Source organism: Capra hircus, chromosome 19 (genome assembly GCF_001704415.2).
Source record: "Capra hircus breed San Clemente chromosome 19, ASM170441v1, whole genome shotgun sequence".
In the NCBI taxonomy this organism is placed as follows: Eukaryota; Metazoa; Chordata; class Mammalia; order Artiodactyla; family Bovidae; genus Capra; species Capra hircus.
In genome coordinates this window covers 12,359,112-12,380,285 of record NC_030826.1, presented here as the reverse complement: position 1 = coordinate 12,380,285, position 21,174 = coordinate 12,359,112, and the positions used below count along the sequence as shown (strand labels likewise).

General features: G+C 35.8%; 1 protein-coding gene across 1 annotated transcript in view; it reads right to left on the bottom strand.

The window, feature by feature from the left end:
- The window catches only part of USP32 (ubiquitin specific peptidase 32), a 195,797-nt gene that overhangs the window by 36,458 nt on the left and 138,165 nt on the right, over positions 1-21,174 (bottom strand). Inside the window, exons 7-15 of the mRNA XM_018064149.1 lie at positions 19,782-19,889; positions 17,776-17,891; positions 17,183-17,245; positions 15,782-15,865; positions 10,447-10,508; positions 7,199-7,301; positions 3,341-3,536; positions 1,173-1,348; positions 384-524 (exon numbers count right to left, since the gene is read on the bottom strand). Coding sequence (XP_017919638.1) covers positions 384-524; positions 1,173-1,348; positions 3,341-3,536; positions 7,199-7,301; positions 10,447-10,508; positions 15,782-15,865; positions 17,183-17,245; positions 17,776-17,891; positions 19,782-19,889 — 1,049 coding nt within the window. The remainder of the gene's footprint in view (positions 1-383; positions 525-1,172; positions 1,349-3,340; positions 3,537-7,198; positions 7,302-10,446; positions 10,509-15,781; positions 15,866-17,182; positions 17,246-17,775; positions 17,892-19,781; positions 19,890-21,174) is intronic.

The window sequence follows — 21,174 nt, the reverse complement described above, 5'->3', positions numbered from 1 at the left end:
ACTGGCTCTCAGACTTCTGCTCCAGTCTAAGTTCTGCATTATCTTAATGTCTGTATTTGTGTGGATGACTTATGTAATTGCCTAGCCTCATAATTCCTTGACTCTATTTAGTCCAATGATTATTTCCTCCGCTTTATATAAGTTGCCCATTCCCAGAGGAATATCATTTTGCGGTTAGTATCTAATACAGTGCTCAATAAATGTATGAGTAAATGAATGAATGAACATAAAAGAATCTAAAATTTATTCAACTAATTTGAACAGGTATTGAAAGCTCTATCATGGTTAAGAACTAATTTGTGGGCAGTGAGGTTCATACAGTGAATTAATAGAAGGACCTATTATAAATGCTGCTTATATAAGGCAATACTGGCTGTACTTACAGGTCTAGGTAGGGCCAGGTTTGCTCCATACCAATGATAAAGTGCTCTCCATACAGGTTCTGGGACCATCTCATAATCTCTTCCATGGACCAGCTGTGGGGTTCGTTTTAATCGTCCTCCTTCTAATGTTAATGATGTAGCCTTAGAAAGAATGGAATGTAAATGTTGACTTTTTTTTGGCCCCACCTCTTGGCTTGTGGGACCTTAAGTTTCCCGACCAGGGATGGAACGCAGGCCCACAGCAGTGAAAGCTCGGAGTCCTAACCACTGGACTATCAGGGAATTCCCCCAAATGTTGGATTTTTAAAATTAGTCTCTTGTGTTTTAACAAAACCTAGACACAGGAAAATAAACACATGTCGCTACTCAGTTTCACATTACTAGAAAAAAAAATTTTTCTAAAAGGTTTTTATTTTGAACTTTCAAAATAAACTAATTAAGAAAGGAAACTCAAGGTAAATCACTTGAAAGAAAATCACTGGAACATTTGAAAATATTAAGGATGGCTTTCATAGACTTCTTTCCAACAGTCAAAAGTATTATTTTTTTAAAAAGCTTTTTTCGTATACACGTGAAACTACATTTTCATAGCAGCTGTTCTAAGTAAGAAAAATAACATTTCCAAGGATCACTAAACCGAGTCTATGCAAGTAGTAAGTCATAAAATACTCTCACAGAAACATTTATATCTACAACAGGTTAATAAAATGAATCACAAACATTTTCTATGTGCTGAACTCTTTAGAATGAAATTTATTAGCCACTTGAAAGAGATGTCAAATTACTTACCTTTACTGGTTCTTGAGTTACTAGTGGCTGGTTATCAATAGCCCCTGGCTTCTGAGGATTGAGGTGCAATAAAATATTCCCATTGGCTCCCAGTAAACACTGGTTGTTATTGTCAGAAGTGTTATGTTGTCGAGCAAAGCACATGTCTGTTCCTGGTGTGGCAGAATACAGAAAGCCTGTAAGGACAAAGAAGATGGAATCTCTGTTTTATTATACACAAAACAGGCTTGAAGATATGAACTCAATGTCCATGTATTAGGTTAATGCTATTATTCTGTGGACATGTCAGTACAGTGTTAGATTCTGTAATTGTGTAGAAGACACAGAGGTATTCCTTTCTGGAAAATGTCTAGAATAACACTAGGTAGAATAAAAGTTTTAAAAGCTATTATCAAATGAACATTTGGCCAGACTCCTAGAATATCTAATAATTCACAAGAATTCTGTCCTCTGATAGGAAAGGAAGAAACATAGCCAAGTAGCTGGACTCTCCCATATCTTTCCTTAATTCTCTTCTGCCTGCCCGCAAAGGTTCTTAGTAGATAAAGGTGGTAACAAGTCTCAAAAATACATACAGGAAAATGATAGGTAAGTCTGACTTAAAAGAGTTGTGAACCTGAATGGTATCTTAAGGTATTTCAACTCTCAACCACATGTTAATCTTTGGTAAACATTCTAGTCATCAACCACTTTTAACCTTCTACTTGTGGTGCTGCTCTGCACATGGACAGCACAGAGCTGAGCTGTGTACAAAATGAGCATATATCAAAAAGGACCTGAGGGAGGGTCAAGAAACAGTGAAAAGCTGATCAAAGACAGCACTTTTAGGACTGCTGAGTGATCTCTGTAATAACATCAGATGGGGAAAGAGAGCACCGAAGAACTGATGCTTTTGAACTGTGGTGTGGAGAAAGCTCTTGAGAGTCCCTTGGATACCAAGGAGATCAAACCAGTCAATCCTAAAGGAAATCAGTCCTGAATACTCATTAGAAGGACTCACGCTGAAGCTGAAGCTCAATACTTTGGCCATCTGATGCAAAGAACTGTCTCATTGGAAATGACCCTAATGCTGGGAAAGATTGGAGGCAGGAAGAGAGGTGGACAACAGAGGATGGGATGACTGGATGGCATCACTGACTCCATGGACATGAGCTTGAGCAAGCTCTGGGGGTTGGTGATGGACAGGGAAGCCTGGCATGCTGCAGTCCCTGGGGTAGCAAAGAGTCAGACATGACTGAGCGACTAAACCGAACTGAGATTCTACAAGGAGTTCTGCAGAGAAAATGCTAGTTGTGTTCAATTTGCCTTCTTGCTCCACAGAAAAGGAGAAGAAAAATCTCAAAGATGAAACAACTGAATAAGACTGAGAGTCCTGGAGAATAACAGGAATCAACTAAATTCATTTGGGCCAAAATATAGCAAAGCGCCTTTCATGTAAGGGTAAAACTACTAAGTTTAGGTAGGCATCAACAACCAAAGGGGATTATGGGCAACATTACGAAGAGCTGACTCATTGGAAAAGACTTTGATGCTGGGAGGGATTGGGGGCAGGAGGAGAAAGGGACGACAGAGGATGAGATGGCTGGATGGCATCACTGACTTGATGGACGTGAGTCTGAGTGAACTCCAGGAGTTGGTGATGGACAGGGAGGCCTGGTGTGCTGCGATTCATGGGGTCGCAGAGAGTCGGACACGACTGAGCAACTGAACTGAACTGAACTATCAATTCTTTCTAAATATGTTGACAAAATAACTCCCAAATTCCAGCCTGGAACGTCTGAATCTAATATGAGGATGCATTTGATCCAATGAAGGTGTGCTATGGTTAGAGTTCTGGAGATAAAAATTTAGATTTTCTTCAAAAATGGCTTCTCTAATCTAAATTTATTGACAAAATGATTTAATAATAATATGGAAAGACTGACCTAATCAATGAAAACTGTGAAAATATTTTCAAATTGAGAGATTAATGACACAGAATATAGAAGAGTTCCTCTTTGTAAAGCTACTAATACATTCAAGAATCTGTTAATTGACTATTTCATTCAAAACCTGTTTCTGTGAATGGAAGCCTGATGCCCATATCCCACCAAGCATACTCTCTGACAAACTGTACCACTTTAAGAAATGACCCTGCCTAAACCTCACGGAAAATAAGTTATACTGACCACTGCCAGCAGTTTCTGAGGCTTCAGATGCACTAGAAACGTTGTCTGAAAATTTTTCTTCGGTGGTGTTCACATAACTTGGGCTGCCTCCTCCAATTCTATCTTCACTCTGCTCTACAGGATGTACTGTTGTTCCAAATGAATATTTTCCTCCATTCAGCACAGATGATGGCTCAATCACAACAGGGCTGGCATCCTAAAAATCATGAAGTCAGAAATTAAAAGGTAAAATTCAATAATCTGACAATTATTCAGCCTTCAAAAATGAATCCCCCAACTGTCTACTGTTTCTAATTCTCCTATGGCTGGCTATGGCACTTAAAACATTTGGATGTATAACTGAGTTTTAATTTCTTCAAAGAAGAATTGTGTATATAAGAAAAACTGGTAAGGTAGAATGGGAACAGACTGCAAGCGACCCTGTACCACATAAAGTAATTTAGACTTTATTCTGTTGAAAGTTGAAAATCATGGAAAGTTTTTATCAATATTAAAAAGCTCAACAGTATTTATTCTTTTATTATTAAAGATTACATTGTTATTATAGAAAATATAGAAAAACATGAAGAAATTAAACATCACAAGTACTCAGATTCCATCATTTAGCATTAACTATAGTTGACATTTTGATGTGTTTCCTTTATTTTTTGTGACTGAACATATACACATATCTATAAAAAATAAATGTGGGGGATACGGTTAGAATTAAGGGCAGGGTACTGAATTACCAGCTATGCAGCCTTTCATAAAATAAACTTACAAGCCTCAGTTTCTTTATAGGTAAAAACCAGGATATTAGAATCTCAGAGTTATATGAAGATTACATGAGTGACACACGTAAACTGTCTGGCATTTAGTAAATATAAACTATCCTTCTGGCTGTTGTCAGAAAACACATTTTAAATACAGCATATTGCTTCTTTTTCTTTCACCTAACATTATATTGACAGGATTTTTCTGTGAGAGGCTTCTAAATAGGGGATAGGATAATCCAGTTTTTGTTTTAAAAATAACTCTATAGCGTGCAAAAAGCAGGCAGAAAGTGAAAATTGAGACACAAGTTAGAAGACTTCCATAATAATTTAGGCAAGAGATGCTGAGATACTCAACCATAAAGCTAGAACCAGGAATAAGGAGATGGAGAGAGAGCATGGATTTAAGAGACAAAAAAAAAGTGGCAATTAATTGTGTACGAAAGAAGGGCACAGATATTTCCAAAGTAGAACATGAGATGCTGACTTAGATGACTAGATGGGGGTTGACATCTTCATAAGATAAGGTGTATAAGTGAATGGGATCATTTTGGGAATGAGCTTATTTTGGTTTGAGATTCTGTGGATATTTGAGTCTAGTGCTCAGGACAGAGAATGAGATGAGACATAGACTGGGGACTATACAGATTTCTGGAAACACAAGAATACGGCATATGTACAATAAGGAGAGAACAGTATCTATAGGATTGGTGGCAGAAGAATCTAGGAAGGATACTGAGTCTGAATGACCAGAGAAGAATCAGGAGAGGCAGCTTCCCAGGTGGCACTAGTGGTAAAGAGTCTGCCTGCCAACGTAGGAGACGCAGATTCAATCCCTCTGTTGGTTGGGTAGATGCCCTGGAGGAGGAACATGGCAACCCATTTCAGTATCCTTGCCTGAAAAATTCCATGGAAGAGGCCACGCCTGGCTGACAACACGCAGTACATGGGGTCAAAAAGAGTCAGGCACATTTGAGTGACTAAACACACACACAGAGCCCTAGAAGCAGAGGCAGCTAGCATAGAATTATTTTCTACTAAGCTTATTTGTGAGGAAAAAAAAATCAGCAAACAACACATAGAAAACAGAGATAACTAAGACTGAGGAGAAGCAGAAGGGAAGGTGCTATGGGAATATGTATTTGTGAGCACTTTTAAAAGATCAGGATATTTTTAAGTGAAGGTAAAGAGAAAGACTAAAGGAGAACAAGGTCCCAGAGGCATCTGAGGAGACAGACAGCATGGCTAGAGGAACTAAAGTGGTATTCAGTAAACTGCGACATAAATTTTAGTAGATGAAACCGATGAATGGATGGGGGGCTTGAAGGCACCACTTAGAAAGTAACTAACTGAAACTTAAGAGAAACATCAAATCATAGCAACAGCACAGTGCAAGGTTTAGATTCTTTTAATACAATTAGAGCATCCCTGTGAAGTTGCTCGGTCGTGTCTGACTCTTTGCAATTCCATGGACTGTAGCCTACCAGGCTCCTCTGCGCATGGAATTTTCCAGGCAAGAGTACTGGAGTGGGTTGCCATTTCCTTCTCCAGAGGATCTTCCCGACCCAGGGACTGAACCTAGGTCTCCCACACTGCAGGAAGATGCTTTTTCATCTGAGCCACAAGGGAAGCCCTAATTTTAGCTAAAACAAGGAGACATTTAATCAATATTTTATTAGATGTTTTTTGCCTCTTTGATCTGTAAACCAGGTGAACACTATCAATATGTAGATTCTTCAAAAGCCAGTTCTGAAGAAATTACAGTGATTTACTCAAGAGTGGCAAGAAGAATGAGAATAAAACCTAGATTGCTTTCTACATACCAATTAACTCTATTGAACTAAGAAAAGTTAAATAGCTTTATTGTTAGAACTTCAAATAATTCAGAAGCACACAGATTCATAGTCTTTATTACTGATCCAAATGTTAGTATCTTCTATTAATTAGTAACTTTCTTAAAATATATGAAAGGTAGCAGATTATGCTGGGTTTTAAATAACTCTACTTCACAGTGAAAAAATTATTCCCTATTCAATTCTCTTCCAGTCCTTTGATTACTTTGAGGAAAGGGTCTCAGTTTGGTGTTAATGTGCTAACTGAATACTTGATATGCCAATCTAATACTTGATAATTTCTCTTTTTAACAGAGAATAGGCCTCAGTATCAGTCTTCAAAAGGCAACACTACTTGGAATTAAATATATTTCCATTAAATTTATTTTTACTTTGATCTTCTATTTCTGAAATGTGACACTGATTTCTATTTAAGATAGTGACATAAATAAGATTTAAAATAAGATATATTTATTTACATAAAAATGATAAAGTTATTTATATAAATGTAACTAAGAAAATAATAGTATGGAAATTATATGGCAAAAAAATGGTGACCACAGTATTCAAACGATTAAAAACTGGCAATCTACATTAAGCATAGATTTAGAGCCGTCAGTATTTTAAATTCAACTATTAACTAAATAAGTCATACTTGTATGGACAACAGAACAATAGAATCACATTGACCTATGGCCTGTGAATTAGGCCTGAGTATTTAAATTATTAATCATATGTTCGGACTTCAGTTTGTAGACTTCTTGGCAAATCATTAAAGATATATTGATCTTCTCACAGCTTTTCTAACAGCGTTCATACTGACAAAATGCATTCCATTTAAGTTAGATTTCAAAAGAAAATTTTCAGTATACAAAAATGACTTATTTAAATTAATTCAATCCCTTTCTCCAATTATGCTTTATAAATTTGTTTGCTCAGGAGTTTTTTTAAAGCTTTCTATGTGATTCTGCTATGCAATCAGAATTGCTAACCACTGTCCAAGTGAGAATTACAGTCTCATACTTTTGTTTTCATAATGTGCTATAAATAGTAAGTATATAGTACTTGATTTCTTAGCGAATCTATTACTTCCTCTGGAACTTGCTTTTTAGAAAAGCAGGTTGGTCCTTAGCAAGCATCATATAGGCATTCATTTCTTTCACCTTCAAATCTTTTTCTAGGTTGGAGCATTTTATTACTGTCCAGTAGTCACATAAAGTCTGATGGAGCTGAAAATCTTATTTTAAATGTAGATAAATAGGAATCTTACTTACATATTTGACATAGTCTTTCCACTGCTGCCACCACTGCATAGAGATGATAAACCAATTGTGTCCTGGTTGCAGACCATACCTGCTTTCTCGTTCTAACCATCCTCTACATACAAAAGAAATTCAGTACATCAAACGGTGTGTAAAACAGATGACCATACACCCACAAGTTATCATTAGAAACTTTTCAAAGGAAAAGTATGAAACAGATATACTTGGGAAATGGCCACATATTAAATTAGTGAAACACTGATAAGCCAATTTCAGGAGTCATAATACCACTATTAAGTCTCCAACTGATGTTTCAAAAACAGCTTCACTGAGGAATAATTTAATAACATACAAGTTATCTGAATTAAGTGTAGAACTCAATGATTTTGGCAAATTTACAGACATGTGCAACCATTACCACAATCCAATTTTAGACTATTTCAGATACCTCCCGAAGACATCTTATGCTTTATTTTTAGTCATTTTTTTTAGTCAAATTACTGCCCTCAGCCTCATGACACCACTGGTTTACTTTCTCTCTCTTAAAAAGTCACATAGTTATACATGACTCTTTGCGACCCCATGGACTGTGGCCCACACCAGGCTCCTCTATCCATGGAATTCTCCAGGTAAAAATATTGGGAGTGGATAGCTGCCATTCCCTTCTCTAGGGGGTCTTCCCAGGGATCTAACTCAGATCTCCTGGACTGCAAGTGAATTCTTTATTGTCTGAGTCACACACTCCTGATAGCAGGGTTTAACAATGCCTGTTCTCCCAGCACTGCCATTAGAGTGGCTTGTCAAAATTATTTTTTGTCAATGTGCAAAAGAGACAAATGATGTCTCAGGGTAGCTTTGGTTTGTACTTCTCTTATTATAAAGTCAATTTGATCCCTTTATATGAAGATGAGCCATTATATAGCTTTTTGGTGAACTGTTTATTCATGTCTTTTGTCCTTTTTTCTATACATTTTTTTTTAACTTTGATTTTTAAGAGTTCTTTCTATATTAGAATATTGTTGTATAGTTGTTAAATCGTGTCCGACTCTTGGGACCCCCATGGACTGCACCAGTCAGGCTCCTCTGTCCATGGGATTTCCTGGGTGAGAATACTGACGTGGGTTGCCATTTCTGAACATTTCACAATTTTAAAATGGGCAAGGGAATTAAATAAATAAATGGAATGTTATAACACATGGTCTCTTGCACCGGACCTCTTTTATTTAGCATGTTTTTGAAGTTCATCTATGTTGGAGCAGATACTATTACTTTGTGCTTTTTTAAAAATTATTATTACTGAGTAGTATTCCACAGCGTGTTGCTGTATGTTTTGCTTATCTATCTAATACCTGATAATGTGCAACAGGCACACTGTTTTCTCAAGCAGCTGCACCATTTAATTTCCCCATCACTACTGTATGAGGGTTGCAGTTGCTCCATTCTTCTCACTAACACTTGTTATTGTCTGTCTTTTCTATCACAAATCTATCTAGTGGGTGTGAAGTGGTGTCACAATGTGATTTTTAAAAACACAATTCTTATTGAGAAGAAATTCATATAACATAAGGTGGTCTCTGTACATTCTGACTGTACTAAATGCCACTGAATATTACATATGCTTTACAATGGTTAATTTTATGTTATACGAACTTCTCCAAAACAATTTCATACACCACAGCTAAGCAGTTATTTTCTATTACTCCTTTTCCCTAGCCCTTAACAATCCCCAATCTGCTTTCTGTCCTGATAGTTTAGTTTTACCTATTTTGGATATTTCATATACATGAAATTGTATAATACATCACCTCTTGTATCTAGCTTCTTTCATTTGCGAGGTTCATCCATGTCATATCATGTATCAGTACATCATTTCTTTTTATGGCTGAGTGATATTTCATGGCATATATATACATTTTGTTTATCCATTCACCTTACTGATTGATACTGGGCTGTTCCCACCTTATGGCTATTGTGAATAGTGCTAATAGGAAGATCTGGGTACAACCATTTTAGTGCCTATTTTCAATTTTTTAGATAAATACCTAGAAGGGAATTGCAGAGTTATGTGGTAATTGCAATTTTGAGGAAATACTAACTTGTTTTCTATAGCAGTTACACCATTTTACAAACTCTACCAGTGACGCAATAAGAATCCCAAATTCTCTACATCAAAATTATATCCTAGTAGGTACAAAGTGGAATTTCATGTAGTTTTGAGTTGCATTTCCTTAATGACAAACGACTTTGAGCATCTTTTCAACTGCTGGACAACCATGTGTATATCATTTGTGTATATCATCTCTGGAGAAATGTGCATTGAAGTCCCTTGCCCGTTTTAAATTGGGCTATATTTTGGTTGATGAGTTGTAGGAGTTCTTTATATATTCTAGTTACCTGACTCATGTCAGATCTATGATTTACAAATATTATGCCTCAGTCCATAGGTTTTCTTTTCAGTTTCTTGACAATGCCCTTTGAAGAACAAGTTTTTAATTTACATGAAGCCAAATTTACCCATTTTTTCTTTTACTGCTTCTAAGAGTCATATTTAAGAATTCATTTCAAAATCCAAATCACTCTTGAAGAAACATTTTTTTTGGGATATAGAATTCTTGGCTACAGTGTTCTTTATCTTTCAGTGCTTTAAATTTTATGAAGGATACACACAGGTATCTTAATGCTATTACTGCTTTAAAAGCTCTGCCTCTGGCTTTTGACAACCTAATGGTGATATGCCTTGACACGGATTGCTTCATCAGCTTGAAGAGACAGCTCTACTCTCACATTCACTGCAACATTACTCACAATAGCCAAGGCATGGAAACAATCCAAGTGTCCCAAAACAGATGAAACTATGAAGAAAAGGTGCTGTTTATGAATATATAAAATGGAATTTTATTCAGCCTTTCAAAATAGGAAATCACGTCTTTACAAAAACTCACAGATGAAGCTTGAGGGTATTATTCTAAATGAAATAAGCCGGACAGAGAAAGACAAATATTGCACGGTATCCAAAAAAAAGCTGAATTCAGAAACAGAATAGAAAAGAGGCTGCCAGGAGCTGGGAGAGAAATTGGTAAAAAGGTACAAATTTTCATTATAAGATATGTGATGGTGATGGGTGCCTTAATTAACTCAGAGGGGGGAATTCTTTCAGAACACATACAATATACCAAGTCATCACAGTAACAATATATTTCAGATGCCAGAAATTATAACTATTTAATGAAAATATACACAGATTGTATCTATAAACTTACCTAATAATTTGTCCTTCCTCTTCTGGAGTAGCTGGTCTTAACCCCAAAACTATGTGACATACCTAGAAATAAAATGGTAAATTAAACTTCATTGGTGCCAATGACTGGACTATAGAATATTTCACATTCTCTATATAAGATCCACTTCTAGACGGGAACCTAAACTAGCAATAGCTTTTGGCTGATGAATTACCAAATGATCCACTTGAGCAAATCTGAACTTAAAATTTTTTTTTTTAAAGAAATAAATCATTTCAATGGAAGCAATTTCCAAATCTCTGTGATGGGGGGGTGGGGGGGGGAGAGAGACAGAGAGACAGGAAGAAAAGGAGAAAGAAAGGAAGGAAAAAACTACTTTTTAGAATGTTTCATTAATACTATATACCTTAATTATCTCACACAGAGAATATTATCTTCTTTCCGGAAATCTGAAGAGCATACTATGGCACTTGGGTAGAAAGGTAAAGGGGAGATGAGAAGGATACCGGAAATGAAGGATAAAGGTAGCATTTCAACTTCAACAGCTCTGAGAAGAACATTAATGCTACTAGCACTAAATATGCTTTTAAAAAGAGAATTTATTTTTTTATTTTTGGCTATGCCTGGTCTTTGTTGCTGCCAGGGCTTTATCCAGCTGCAGTGAGCTACTCTCTTGCAGTGCCCGGGCTTCGCATTGTGGGTGAGACTTTTCTTGTTGTGGAGCATGGCCTCTAGGGTGAGTGGGCTTCAGTAGTTGTAGCACGCAGAAACAGCAGCGGTGGCCCACAGCTTAGTTGCTCCACAGCATGTGGAACCTTCCCAGACCAGGGATTAAACCTGTGTCTCCTGCATTTGCAGGCAGATTCTTTTTTTCTGGCAGGCAAATTCTTAACCACTGGACCACTACGGAAGTTCTAAGTATGCTTTTTAAGGTTCATTTTCTCCTCAATTTATTTGCCTTCTCTAAATCATTATAAAAGAAGTCATTCCCCACCCCCTCATTTTATCATGAAAAATATAAAAAACACAGAAAAGTTGAAAGAATTTTACACTGAACACCTCATATTCATTACCTAATTCTGACATTAACATTTTATTATACTTCATCTATCCGTCCCTCAATTCATCTATTAATCCATCTTAATTTTTGCATGTATTTCAAAGTAAGTTATAGATATTAGTACAGCTCCCTGTAAACATATCAGCCTGCCTGTTTATAATTTTGTTTACCCTTTGAGGTAAAATTTACTTAACAATACACAAATTAGGTTTATGAGATTCATCCATTTATCAATAGTTCATTCTTTTATTGTTGAGGCAATACTTTTTAAAGGTTTTTTAAATTGAAATATAGTTGATATACAATGTTGTGTTAGTTTCACATGACCTTCATCTAGTCAAGAAACAGAACATTGCTACCTCCCCCAAAGCTCCACTTTGAGTTCCTTCCCAGACACTAAGCACCCTCTGATGTATTCACTACCCTGAATTCCACACCATGGATTGCCTTTTGTCTGCTTTTCTGGTCCAGTATTTCCCATTCCACATTATGTAAGATTCCTTGATGTGGTTGTGTGTAGCAGTAATATATTTATTTTTATTGCTTTAAACTAAACCATGTGTATGTAAGTATCACCATTTACTTTTATATATTTATTGTTGACAGGTAGATAGGTCATTTTCTGTTTGGGGCTGTAATAAGAAGTGATTAGAAAAACTTATTCTACATCTTTTGGTGTCCAGATATACAAGTTTCTATAGAGTATATATAAAAACAGCCAATACTTGTAAGAATTTATATTCCTTCTGGCAATGTGAAAGAGTTACACTTTCTTATTATCTTCAACAATGCTTCATTATTACTTCAAGGCTAATCATTCTAGTGGATGTCTAATGGTATCCCAAGTACAATTTTAATATGCATTTTCATTATGACTAAAGAAGTTAGCCCCCTTTCATAATTATTAGCTATTTGGATATTCTCTTTTGTGAAGTACCCATTCAGGTTTTTTGTACATTTTAATACTAAGCTTCTGCCTTGTTTCCCATTGGTTGTTGTTCTTTGTATGCCCTGGATGGGCTTCCCAGGTAGCGCTAGAGGTAAAGAACATGCCTGCCAATGCAGGGCATGGCAACCCACTCCAGTATTCTTGTCTGGAGAGTTCCATGGACAGAGGAACCTGGCGGACTACAGTCCAGGGGGTCAAAAAGAGTCGAACATGACTGAGCGACTAGCACACACATTCTCTATACAGAAGTCTTGCTGGACACAAGTAAAGCAAATAAATTCTTATCATTTTCTTAATGGCATCTCTTGAAAAAAAGAATTCTTAATTTTACTGAAGTCCAACTTAAAACTTTTCTTTGTGCTTGGTGAGCTCTGCACTGTTTAAGAACTCTTTGCAACCTCAAAGTCACTAAAATATCTATGTTATTTTCTAGACACTTTATTCTTTACTTTCCAAATTTATTAGATTTATAATCTACCTAAAATTACTTTTAAAAAATTTGTTTATTTTTAACTGCAGGATAATTGCTTTACAATGCTGCACTGGCCTCCATTGTGAACCAGCCACATTAGTTGCTCAGTTGTGTCTGACTCTTTGCAGTCCCACAGACTATAGCCCGCCAGGCTCCTCTGACCATGGAATTCTCCAGGCAAGAATACTGGAGTGGGTAGCCATTCCCTTCTCCAGGGAATCTTTCTGACTCAGGGATTGAACCTGGGTCTCCTGCATTGCAGGCAGATTCTTCACTGTCTGAGCCACCAGGGAAGCCCGAATCAGTCATAACTACACACAAGAGCCCTTCCATCCTAAGCCTCCCTTCCTGCTCCCATCCCACCCTTATAGGTCATCACAGAGTACCAGGCTGGGCTCCCTGTGTTACACCGCAGCCTCCTACCAGTCATCTGTTTTATACCCGACAGTGTATATATGTCAGTGTTACTTTCTCAGTTCCTCCTACCGTCTCCTTCTCCTGCTGTGGCACAATTCTATTCTCTACATCTGCATGTCTATTGCTTCCCTGCAAACAGGTTCATCAGTGCTGTTTTTCTAGATTCCATATATATGTGTTAATATACAATATTTGTTTTTCTCTGACTTACTTCACTTTGTGTAACAGGGTCTATAATTATTTTTCATGTAATGGGGTGAATAATGATGCACAGTTTTTCCCATAGGAATACTAATTAATCCAGTACCACTTACTGAAAAGACCACCCCTTCTCCTCTGCAATGCAATGTTTTCTTTGTTATAAATCAAGTGATCACACCTATGTAGGTCTGTGTAAGAACTCTCAATGTTGTTCCATTGGTTGATCTAACTTTATGCAGACATCACACTGTTGTAACACTGTTGCTATTTTATAAAAAGTTCTAATATCTGGTAATATAAATCCATTGTTCCTGAATTTCTTCTTTGCTATATTTTTGACCCTCGTACTTCCCTGTGTACTTAGAATCCTCTGGTCAAGTTCTACAAAATCTCAGTGACAAAATGAGCTTCTGGGGATTCTGATTTTGAGTGCACAAGTCTTTAAGTCAACTGAAGGGAAACTGACACCTTTAACACATTGAGCCTTCCAATCCATAAATATGGGTTATCTCCCTCTGTACTGGATTTTTATTACTGTTGTAATAAATTATCACAAAATTTATAGTTTAAAACAACACAAATTTATTATCTTACAGTTATGCAGGTCAAAAGTAAGGTACAGATCTCTCCAGGCTAAAAATCAAGATGGTAACAGGGTGGTATTCCTTTCTGGAGGTCAAAGGAAGAATATGCTTCCTTCCGTTTTCCAGTGTCTAAAATTCACCCACAATCCTATGCTCACGGCTCTTTCTCTATCTTCAAAGCTGGCAGAGCTGTACCTCTCTAGCCCTGCTCCCAATGCCATCTCTTTTTCCTGACCATAGCTGGGAAAAGTTTTCTACTTCTAAGGACTCGTGTGATTAGACTGGACCCATCTGGATAATTCAGGCCAATCTGTTTACACATATATTAAGTGAACATAAAGTTTTAAAAGCATGTCTAAATATGGGATAAAGTGAGCATGGTAAAATGTAGATGATGGGTAATGGGTACTCATGGAAAAAATCTTTCAACTGTTTAATATAATGCTGGAAACACTGACAAACAAAAACAAATCTCAAGCATTCGCTTATTTATAAGTTAGAATCACAGGAAAATACTGTCACTGCAAGTCCCTGATAAGCATGAGAAAATAGTCGAGGCAATACAAAAATTCAAAATGCTTTGCTACCTGAGAGCTACAGGATGATACAAATACAAACTCAAGTGGCCAAAATGTTTATATAACTAATTATGACTTAAAATTTGAGAATATTATTTTAAGTGAGATTAAAAAAAAGAGCTCATCAATTTTCATATTATCAAGTAAGTCATTTCTGTTTACAGTAGTGATTTATATTACTTTTGTACATTTTTAATTTTCCAAAGCCATCAACTTAAATTTCTGTTGAAAATTGACAGTGGAGTAGCTGAATGATTTAAATGGCTATTATAAGCGTATCAGATTGCATATGCTTTAAATATACATTAGTTACTAATTACCCATTAGGAAGAGTTCAATTTCCATTTATTCTAACAGTTATGTCATAGACCTTTTTATTTATAATGGAAGATCATGATAAAGACAAAGATACCAAACTTTTCTGACTTTCACAGGGGTGCTTTTATAAGGAAAGGAAAATAAGAAGAATCTAAAATATCACTATTAAGTCAACTTACATATTTATGAAAAACTATGAAAAATGGAAACCATAAACTATTTTTTTAAATGGGAGCAAGAGAAATATTTTAACTGAGAAAACAGTTAAAATCTGGCTGCTCATTCCTAGCAGCTATTCTTTCTTCCTTCTCCTTTGATCTTTTTTGGACCTTATAAAGAATTAGAAAAAAAAAAGAAATAATTTTGCATCTAGGATAATCTCTTAACTAGAAAGATTGAATATTTTGTGAAAAATTTACAGGTGCCTATTTATGAACCGTCTCTGTTCTACAGCCTTATGAGGGGTCTTTGAAGAAAAATAGCAATTATAATGGCTTTTACAATTTAAATTATTCTGTGTTTACATTCTGCTCTGTCATGAGTTTTAAGATAAACATAATCAGCTATATTCCACTTTTCTAACACTTCATGACTTTGAGAAACTTCAGTAGGCACTCATGCTTTATCTCACCATCTTTCAGGTGGTATACAGGATAATGTAGTTTTTTAATAATATATGGTTTTGTAGCTTAGATGGCAGTAACTATTACGTAATGGAAAAGATGCAGAACTACTGGTATCACTGCCCTCTGTATCTGTCATTTACCTTAAACATACCTGGAAAAGTAGATTCAAAAATTCATTGGCAAGAACATTTTTCACACTCCAGATTTGATAGTCCTCTAGAGTAAGATGACCCATCTGAAAGAGAAACAGTATTTTAAAAGATCTCATATTAAGAATGCCCTCATTTTTTATTTGAGTAAAATCTGGTTTATTAAACCTTTAATGATTATTTGTCTGAAAGAAATCCAACAATTTAAGGCAGGTGCTATCTGTTCATCTGAGAAATAGGACAGCCAGGATAAATTTAAAAGTAACCAAACTTCGTTAAAGTAGTCAATGGCAATGAGGATAATTTATCACCAACCATCTTCTTTCAACAACACCTGGGAAATAACTCACATTATCTTCTGGTTCAAACGTTACCTATGGAACCTACAAAAGGCCCCAGGTAGGGAAAATGAAGTATTTGCTAATTTTGAAAGCATTTTTACAGACTCTGGATTATGTGCTTTGATCCTAACAATTTTCTAAGACCTCCTTCTTAGAAATATCTAGCAACTTCATCAGAGTTCTTAGAGATTGAAAAGAACTTAATAAAAATAAAAAATGAGTATCTATATTATATTTCCCTAAAATACAATTTCGTGTTACTCTTTTTTGGTTTCAAAGTATACCAAAAATTACATTTTTCATACATTTTGTAGGAAAATCACAGCAAGCTACAGAAGAAAACCTATTATAATATCCCTAACTAATAAGTGTTGTCAAACTAAGTTTAAGAATTTATTATTTGTAAAGTACACACTTATTTCTATTACATGGTTATTCTGGGTGTTATTAAAGAACTCAGAAGAGACTTTTACCAATATTACTTTAGAAATTTTGTAAAACAATGTATGTATCCAAATTAAGATAGTCATTTCCATCATTTCCTTATGGTCCCTCCCAGTTGAATCACTCATCTGCAAAACCACTATATAACACCCATTACCACTTGCTGGTTTTGTCTCTATTCTCAAACTTCATATAAATGGAATCATACAATGTGTTTTCATTTTTCCAGCGTTTCCTTTGCTCAGTACAAGGTCAGCCTTTCTGTAACTTATTAAAATGGGAGAAATAAAGATTATAAACTGTAGATGGCAAGGGCTGTGTTTACTTAATTTTATAACATGCCTACCTTATAAAATATAAATGTTTTCATGTACATAACACTTCAGTGGAGTTGTTTAAAGATGGAATAGGCTTTGCTTGCTTCGATAGCACATATACTAAAATTGGAAATATAGAATGGGCTGTCTTTAGAGACAACTTGGAGGGACTGTAGCCACTGGTCCAAATAAGCACTTGGTTGAGACAATGTAGAAGAGATTTAAATATATATGCCAGCTACATATACCGATTCAAAGTATGAGGTATTTTTAGAAAAAAATCAGTCCCAGCTGGACTCACCTTTGTGGTGTCATGTGCATTCAATATGCCTTCTACAATGTCACACAGATCCATGTGTAATTCCTTAAAAACAGAAACCCAAAGAAGTAATTAGAAAAAAGCAGATATCATTTTTATTAGTCAGTGACTAAGTTTATGATGTTGGGCTTCCCTGGTGGCTCAGAGGTAAAGAATCTGCCTGCCAATGCAGAAGACATGGGTTCAATCCCTTGGTTGGGGAGATCCTAAGGAGAAGGAAATGACAACCCACTCCAGTTTTGGTGCCTGGGAAATCCTAGGGACACAGGAGCCTAGCCAGGCTACAGTCCATGGGGTTGCAAAGGAGTCAAACACAACTCAGTGACTAAGCAATAACAAAAGTATATGATATTTTGGTCAAATATTTATAATACATTCAGTTTATCAAATTTTCTAAGGCAAATTCTCTTCCCAATTTTGTACTTTTAACTACAGATATTTTGAGTAGCATAATATAGCAACTAGAAGTCAGAGCAAATCCTTTATTGTCGATCTCTTTAAAAGTTTTATTCACTCCATTTTCCTGTTGGTGTGAAGTTTACATGCACCAAAATGTATACACAAGCAGAATTTACCGGTATATCATCAGTGCGGTTGTCCTTCCAGACCTCTAAGAGTGCAACCACCATGTTTCTCAGCTCAGCCCTGGAGAGAACTCCATCACGGTCAACATCAAACACCTTGAAACAAACTAAACGAAAGAAACTCTTTTGGAGGGAAATTACTTTTATACTCTGAAGTACAATACATATTACTAGAAGCTGCCCTAGTAAAATTACCAAGTTTCTCAAGCAAGTACATTCTGGATTAAGTTCTCATCTAGAGCAGAGTATGTCATGGAAGTCCTCTGAACTTGTAGGGCTTCCTGCACACATTTCTAAGTCTCTCTCTCCAAATCATTAGCCAGGCTGGAGAATCTTATCCTTCCCCCAAATCTAGAGCTAAATTCCTTACAAACTGAAAAATATTCATAAGATCTAAGTTACTATAGTAAAAAGCCTCTTGATGAAAGTGAAAGAGGAGAGTAAAAAAGTTGGCTTAAAGCTCAACATTCAGAAAAACTAAGATCATGGCTTCTAGTCCCATCACTTCCTGGCAAATACATGGGGAAACAGTGGAAACAGTGTCAGACTTTATTTTTTTGGGCTCCAAAATCACTGCAGATAGTGACTGCAGCCATGAAATCAAAAGACGCTTACTCCTTGGAAGAAAAGTTAGGACCAACCTAGATAGCATATTCAAAAGCAGAGACATTACTCTGCCAACAAACGTTCGTCTAGTCAAGGCTATGGTTTTTCCAGTGGTCATGTATGGATGTGAGAGTTGGCCTGTGAAGAAAGCTGAGTGCCAAAGAATTGATGCTTTTGAACTGTGGTGTTGGAGAAGACTCTTGAGAGTCCCTTGGACTGCAAGGAGATCCAACCAGTCCATCCTAAAGGAGATCAGTCCTGGGTATATCATTGGAAGGATTGATGCTAAAGCTGAGACTCCAATACTTTGGCCACCTCATGTGAAGAGCTGACTCATTACTCATTGGTGAAGACCCTGATGCTGGGAGGGATTGGGGGCAGGAGGAGAAGGGGACAACAGAGGGTGAGATGGCTGGATGGCATCACTGACTCGATGGACATGAGTTTGGGTAAATTCCGGGAGTTGGTGATGGACAGGGAGGCCTGGCGTGCTGTGATTCACGGGGTCGCAGAGTCGGACACGACTGAGCGACTAAACTGAACAATTAGAAATACTAACATTTGCTAAGTACCATCAAATGAATCACTCTATCTTATTAACTTGCACTAGCAAAAAACAATTTTTAAAAAATTAAGGCAATAATAAACCTCAACTGAAAAGCAAAGATGTCAGTCTCTTTATTTAGTATTTGAACTTTAATGGAAACAAATAATCTATCATAAAGTCACATTGGAATAATAGTATACCATATCAAAGAAGAAAAAAGAAATCTAACAAGTAACATATCCAAAATAGGGAACATTTGTGACTTTTGTAAATATATTAGAATTAGATTCCAATTAAATGTAAACTTACATTTTCTCAGATATGGTTAAGATTTATTAAAGCAATATACTAATGCTTATAAATTATGGCATAACATTTTTAGCTAGGTTTAAAAGACTTTTAGTATTTAATAAAATTGTGTTTTGATCATAAATTTCATTTTGTTAATAAAGTATTAATGTATAGAAGTGACAAAATAAATTATAATTCAAGTCATGTAAGATACAAAATTTTCTATACAGACTACCAGAAAATATTTCCTAAATGCTTAACATTTTCAAAGATACCATGATCGATGTAGTTCATTTATTATGAATTGCAACCTCATCTGGAAAATCAACCCCATTACTAATGACAAAGATTACAAATCACTCCACAGTAAAAAAAATAAAAAAATAAAAAGATGACTAAATCCTTACAGTGACTTCACTAGAACTTCAACATAGATATTTGCCAAAGTAATGAAAATTTAAGTCTTAATCCACAGATGATTTCTACATGAATGAATGCTGATATTTTTCTCCTTATAATTTGCAAATTTTGTGACAATGTTTAACATACTCACATTTTTGTCTTTCTGCCAGAGGTCCTCTGCAACAAGCTGATAACCCACAGGATATCTCCTTAAAATCTATGTGATTATCACGATTTTCATCAAAAGCATTAAATAAACCTGTAAAATAGGAAAAGACAACATAAATCAGAATCAACAAATTTCCTAATGTTAATGACATGTTTATGAAAGGAGGCATGACTTTTTCCCATAAACTACTGAATTAAAAATAAAAGTTTATCAGTAGCTCCCACTGTCTCAGGAAGGTTTTTTTTTCCCTGATATAATTATAAAACTTAACTTTTTAACAGAAAATACATTACTATCATTTAGTGTTTGGTTCTGTTTGCCTGCCTGTCTCTATCTTATATCAAATCCTATAGCTAGAAATGACTATAGTATGTAAAAAGTAAAAACAAATTAAAAAAATTAAGAACCGGAGAAAAAAAAAAGCCAGAGACCACAACTATCCTTATTTGGAAAGAATGAGAAGAAAAAGGAAAAAAGAAGAAAAGTTGAACTGTATATATCAAAGATATACTGTGTTGTTATTAATAAGCTCCATTAAGCTCTTTCTTGAGGCAAAAAAAAAAAATACACTATAAGAGAAAGAAATTCTGTATTGCAGCCTTCTTTGTGCTACTTAATATTATAAATATTTTAAATTTCAGAAATAAAAGGGAATTTATAATATAATCTGTGGTTTTCAAACTTTTAATATGACATAGAAATGAAATAATTTTTTTTAAATAAAACGGCTTATCACTCTCTAATTCTAAAAAGATTAAAAACATAACTGCACTTCTGAAGTAGCTGATGTCCTATCTGTTCTGGTTCCCCTAACAAGTATTTCTGAAATACACAGGGAATGTGAAGAATACAGGTAGTCTACAAGACTCTACTTCTGTGCCCTCAGTTTAAAGAGTAGGAAAATCATAGCTAAGGAGGAGTTAAACAACTTGCCAAAAGAAAGTTTAACAAGGTCTGAACCAGAAGAAAAACCCAAGTATTCAGACTCCATATGTGGTTTTTGTGATATCACCCGACAACTACTGTTTACATTTCCATCTTTTTAAGTGATAGCAATGAGAAATTTAGGGCTAAGTGAGAACTGTAGATATGGTCCAGTCCAGTGGTTTCCTAATCTTTTTTTGGGTGGTGGAAGGAGTGACACTACAGTGGAACCTTTTTCTTCTTTTTTTAAAATTTTTGCTGTGCCATGCACAGGATCCTACTTCTCAACCAGAAATTGAACCCAGGCCCGTGGCAGTGAAATCGAGGAGTCCTAACTGCTGGACCGTTAGGGATTTCCCCAGTGAACCTTCTTATGTGAAAGAAAAATTGTGGAGGTTCTTGAGCTGAGGCAGAGGTGGGGCTGTATGTAGAAGTCCAGAGCTTTCCCTGC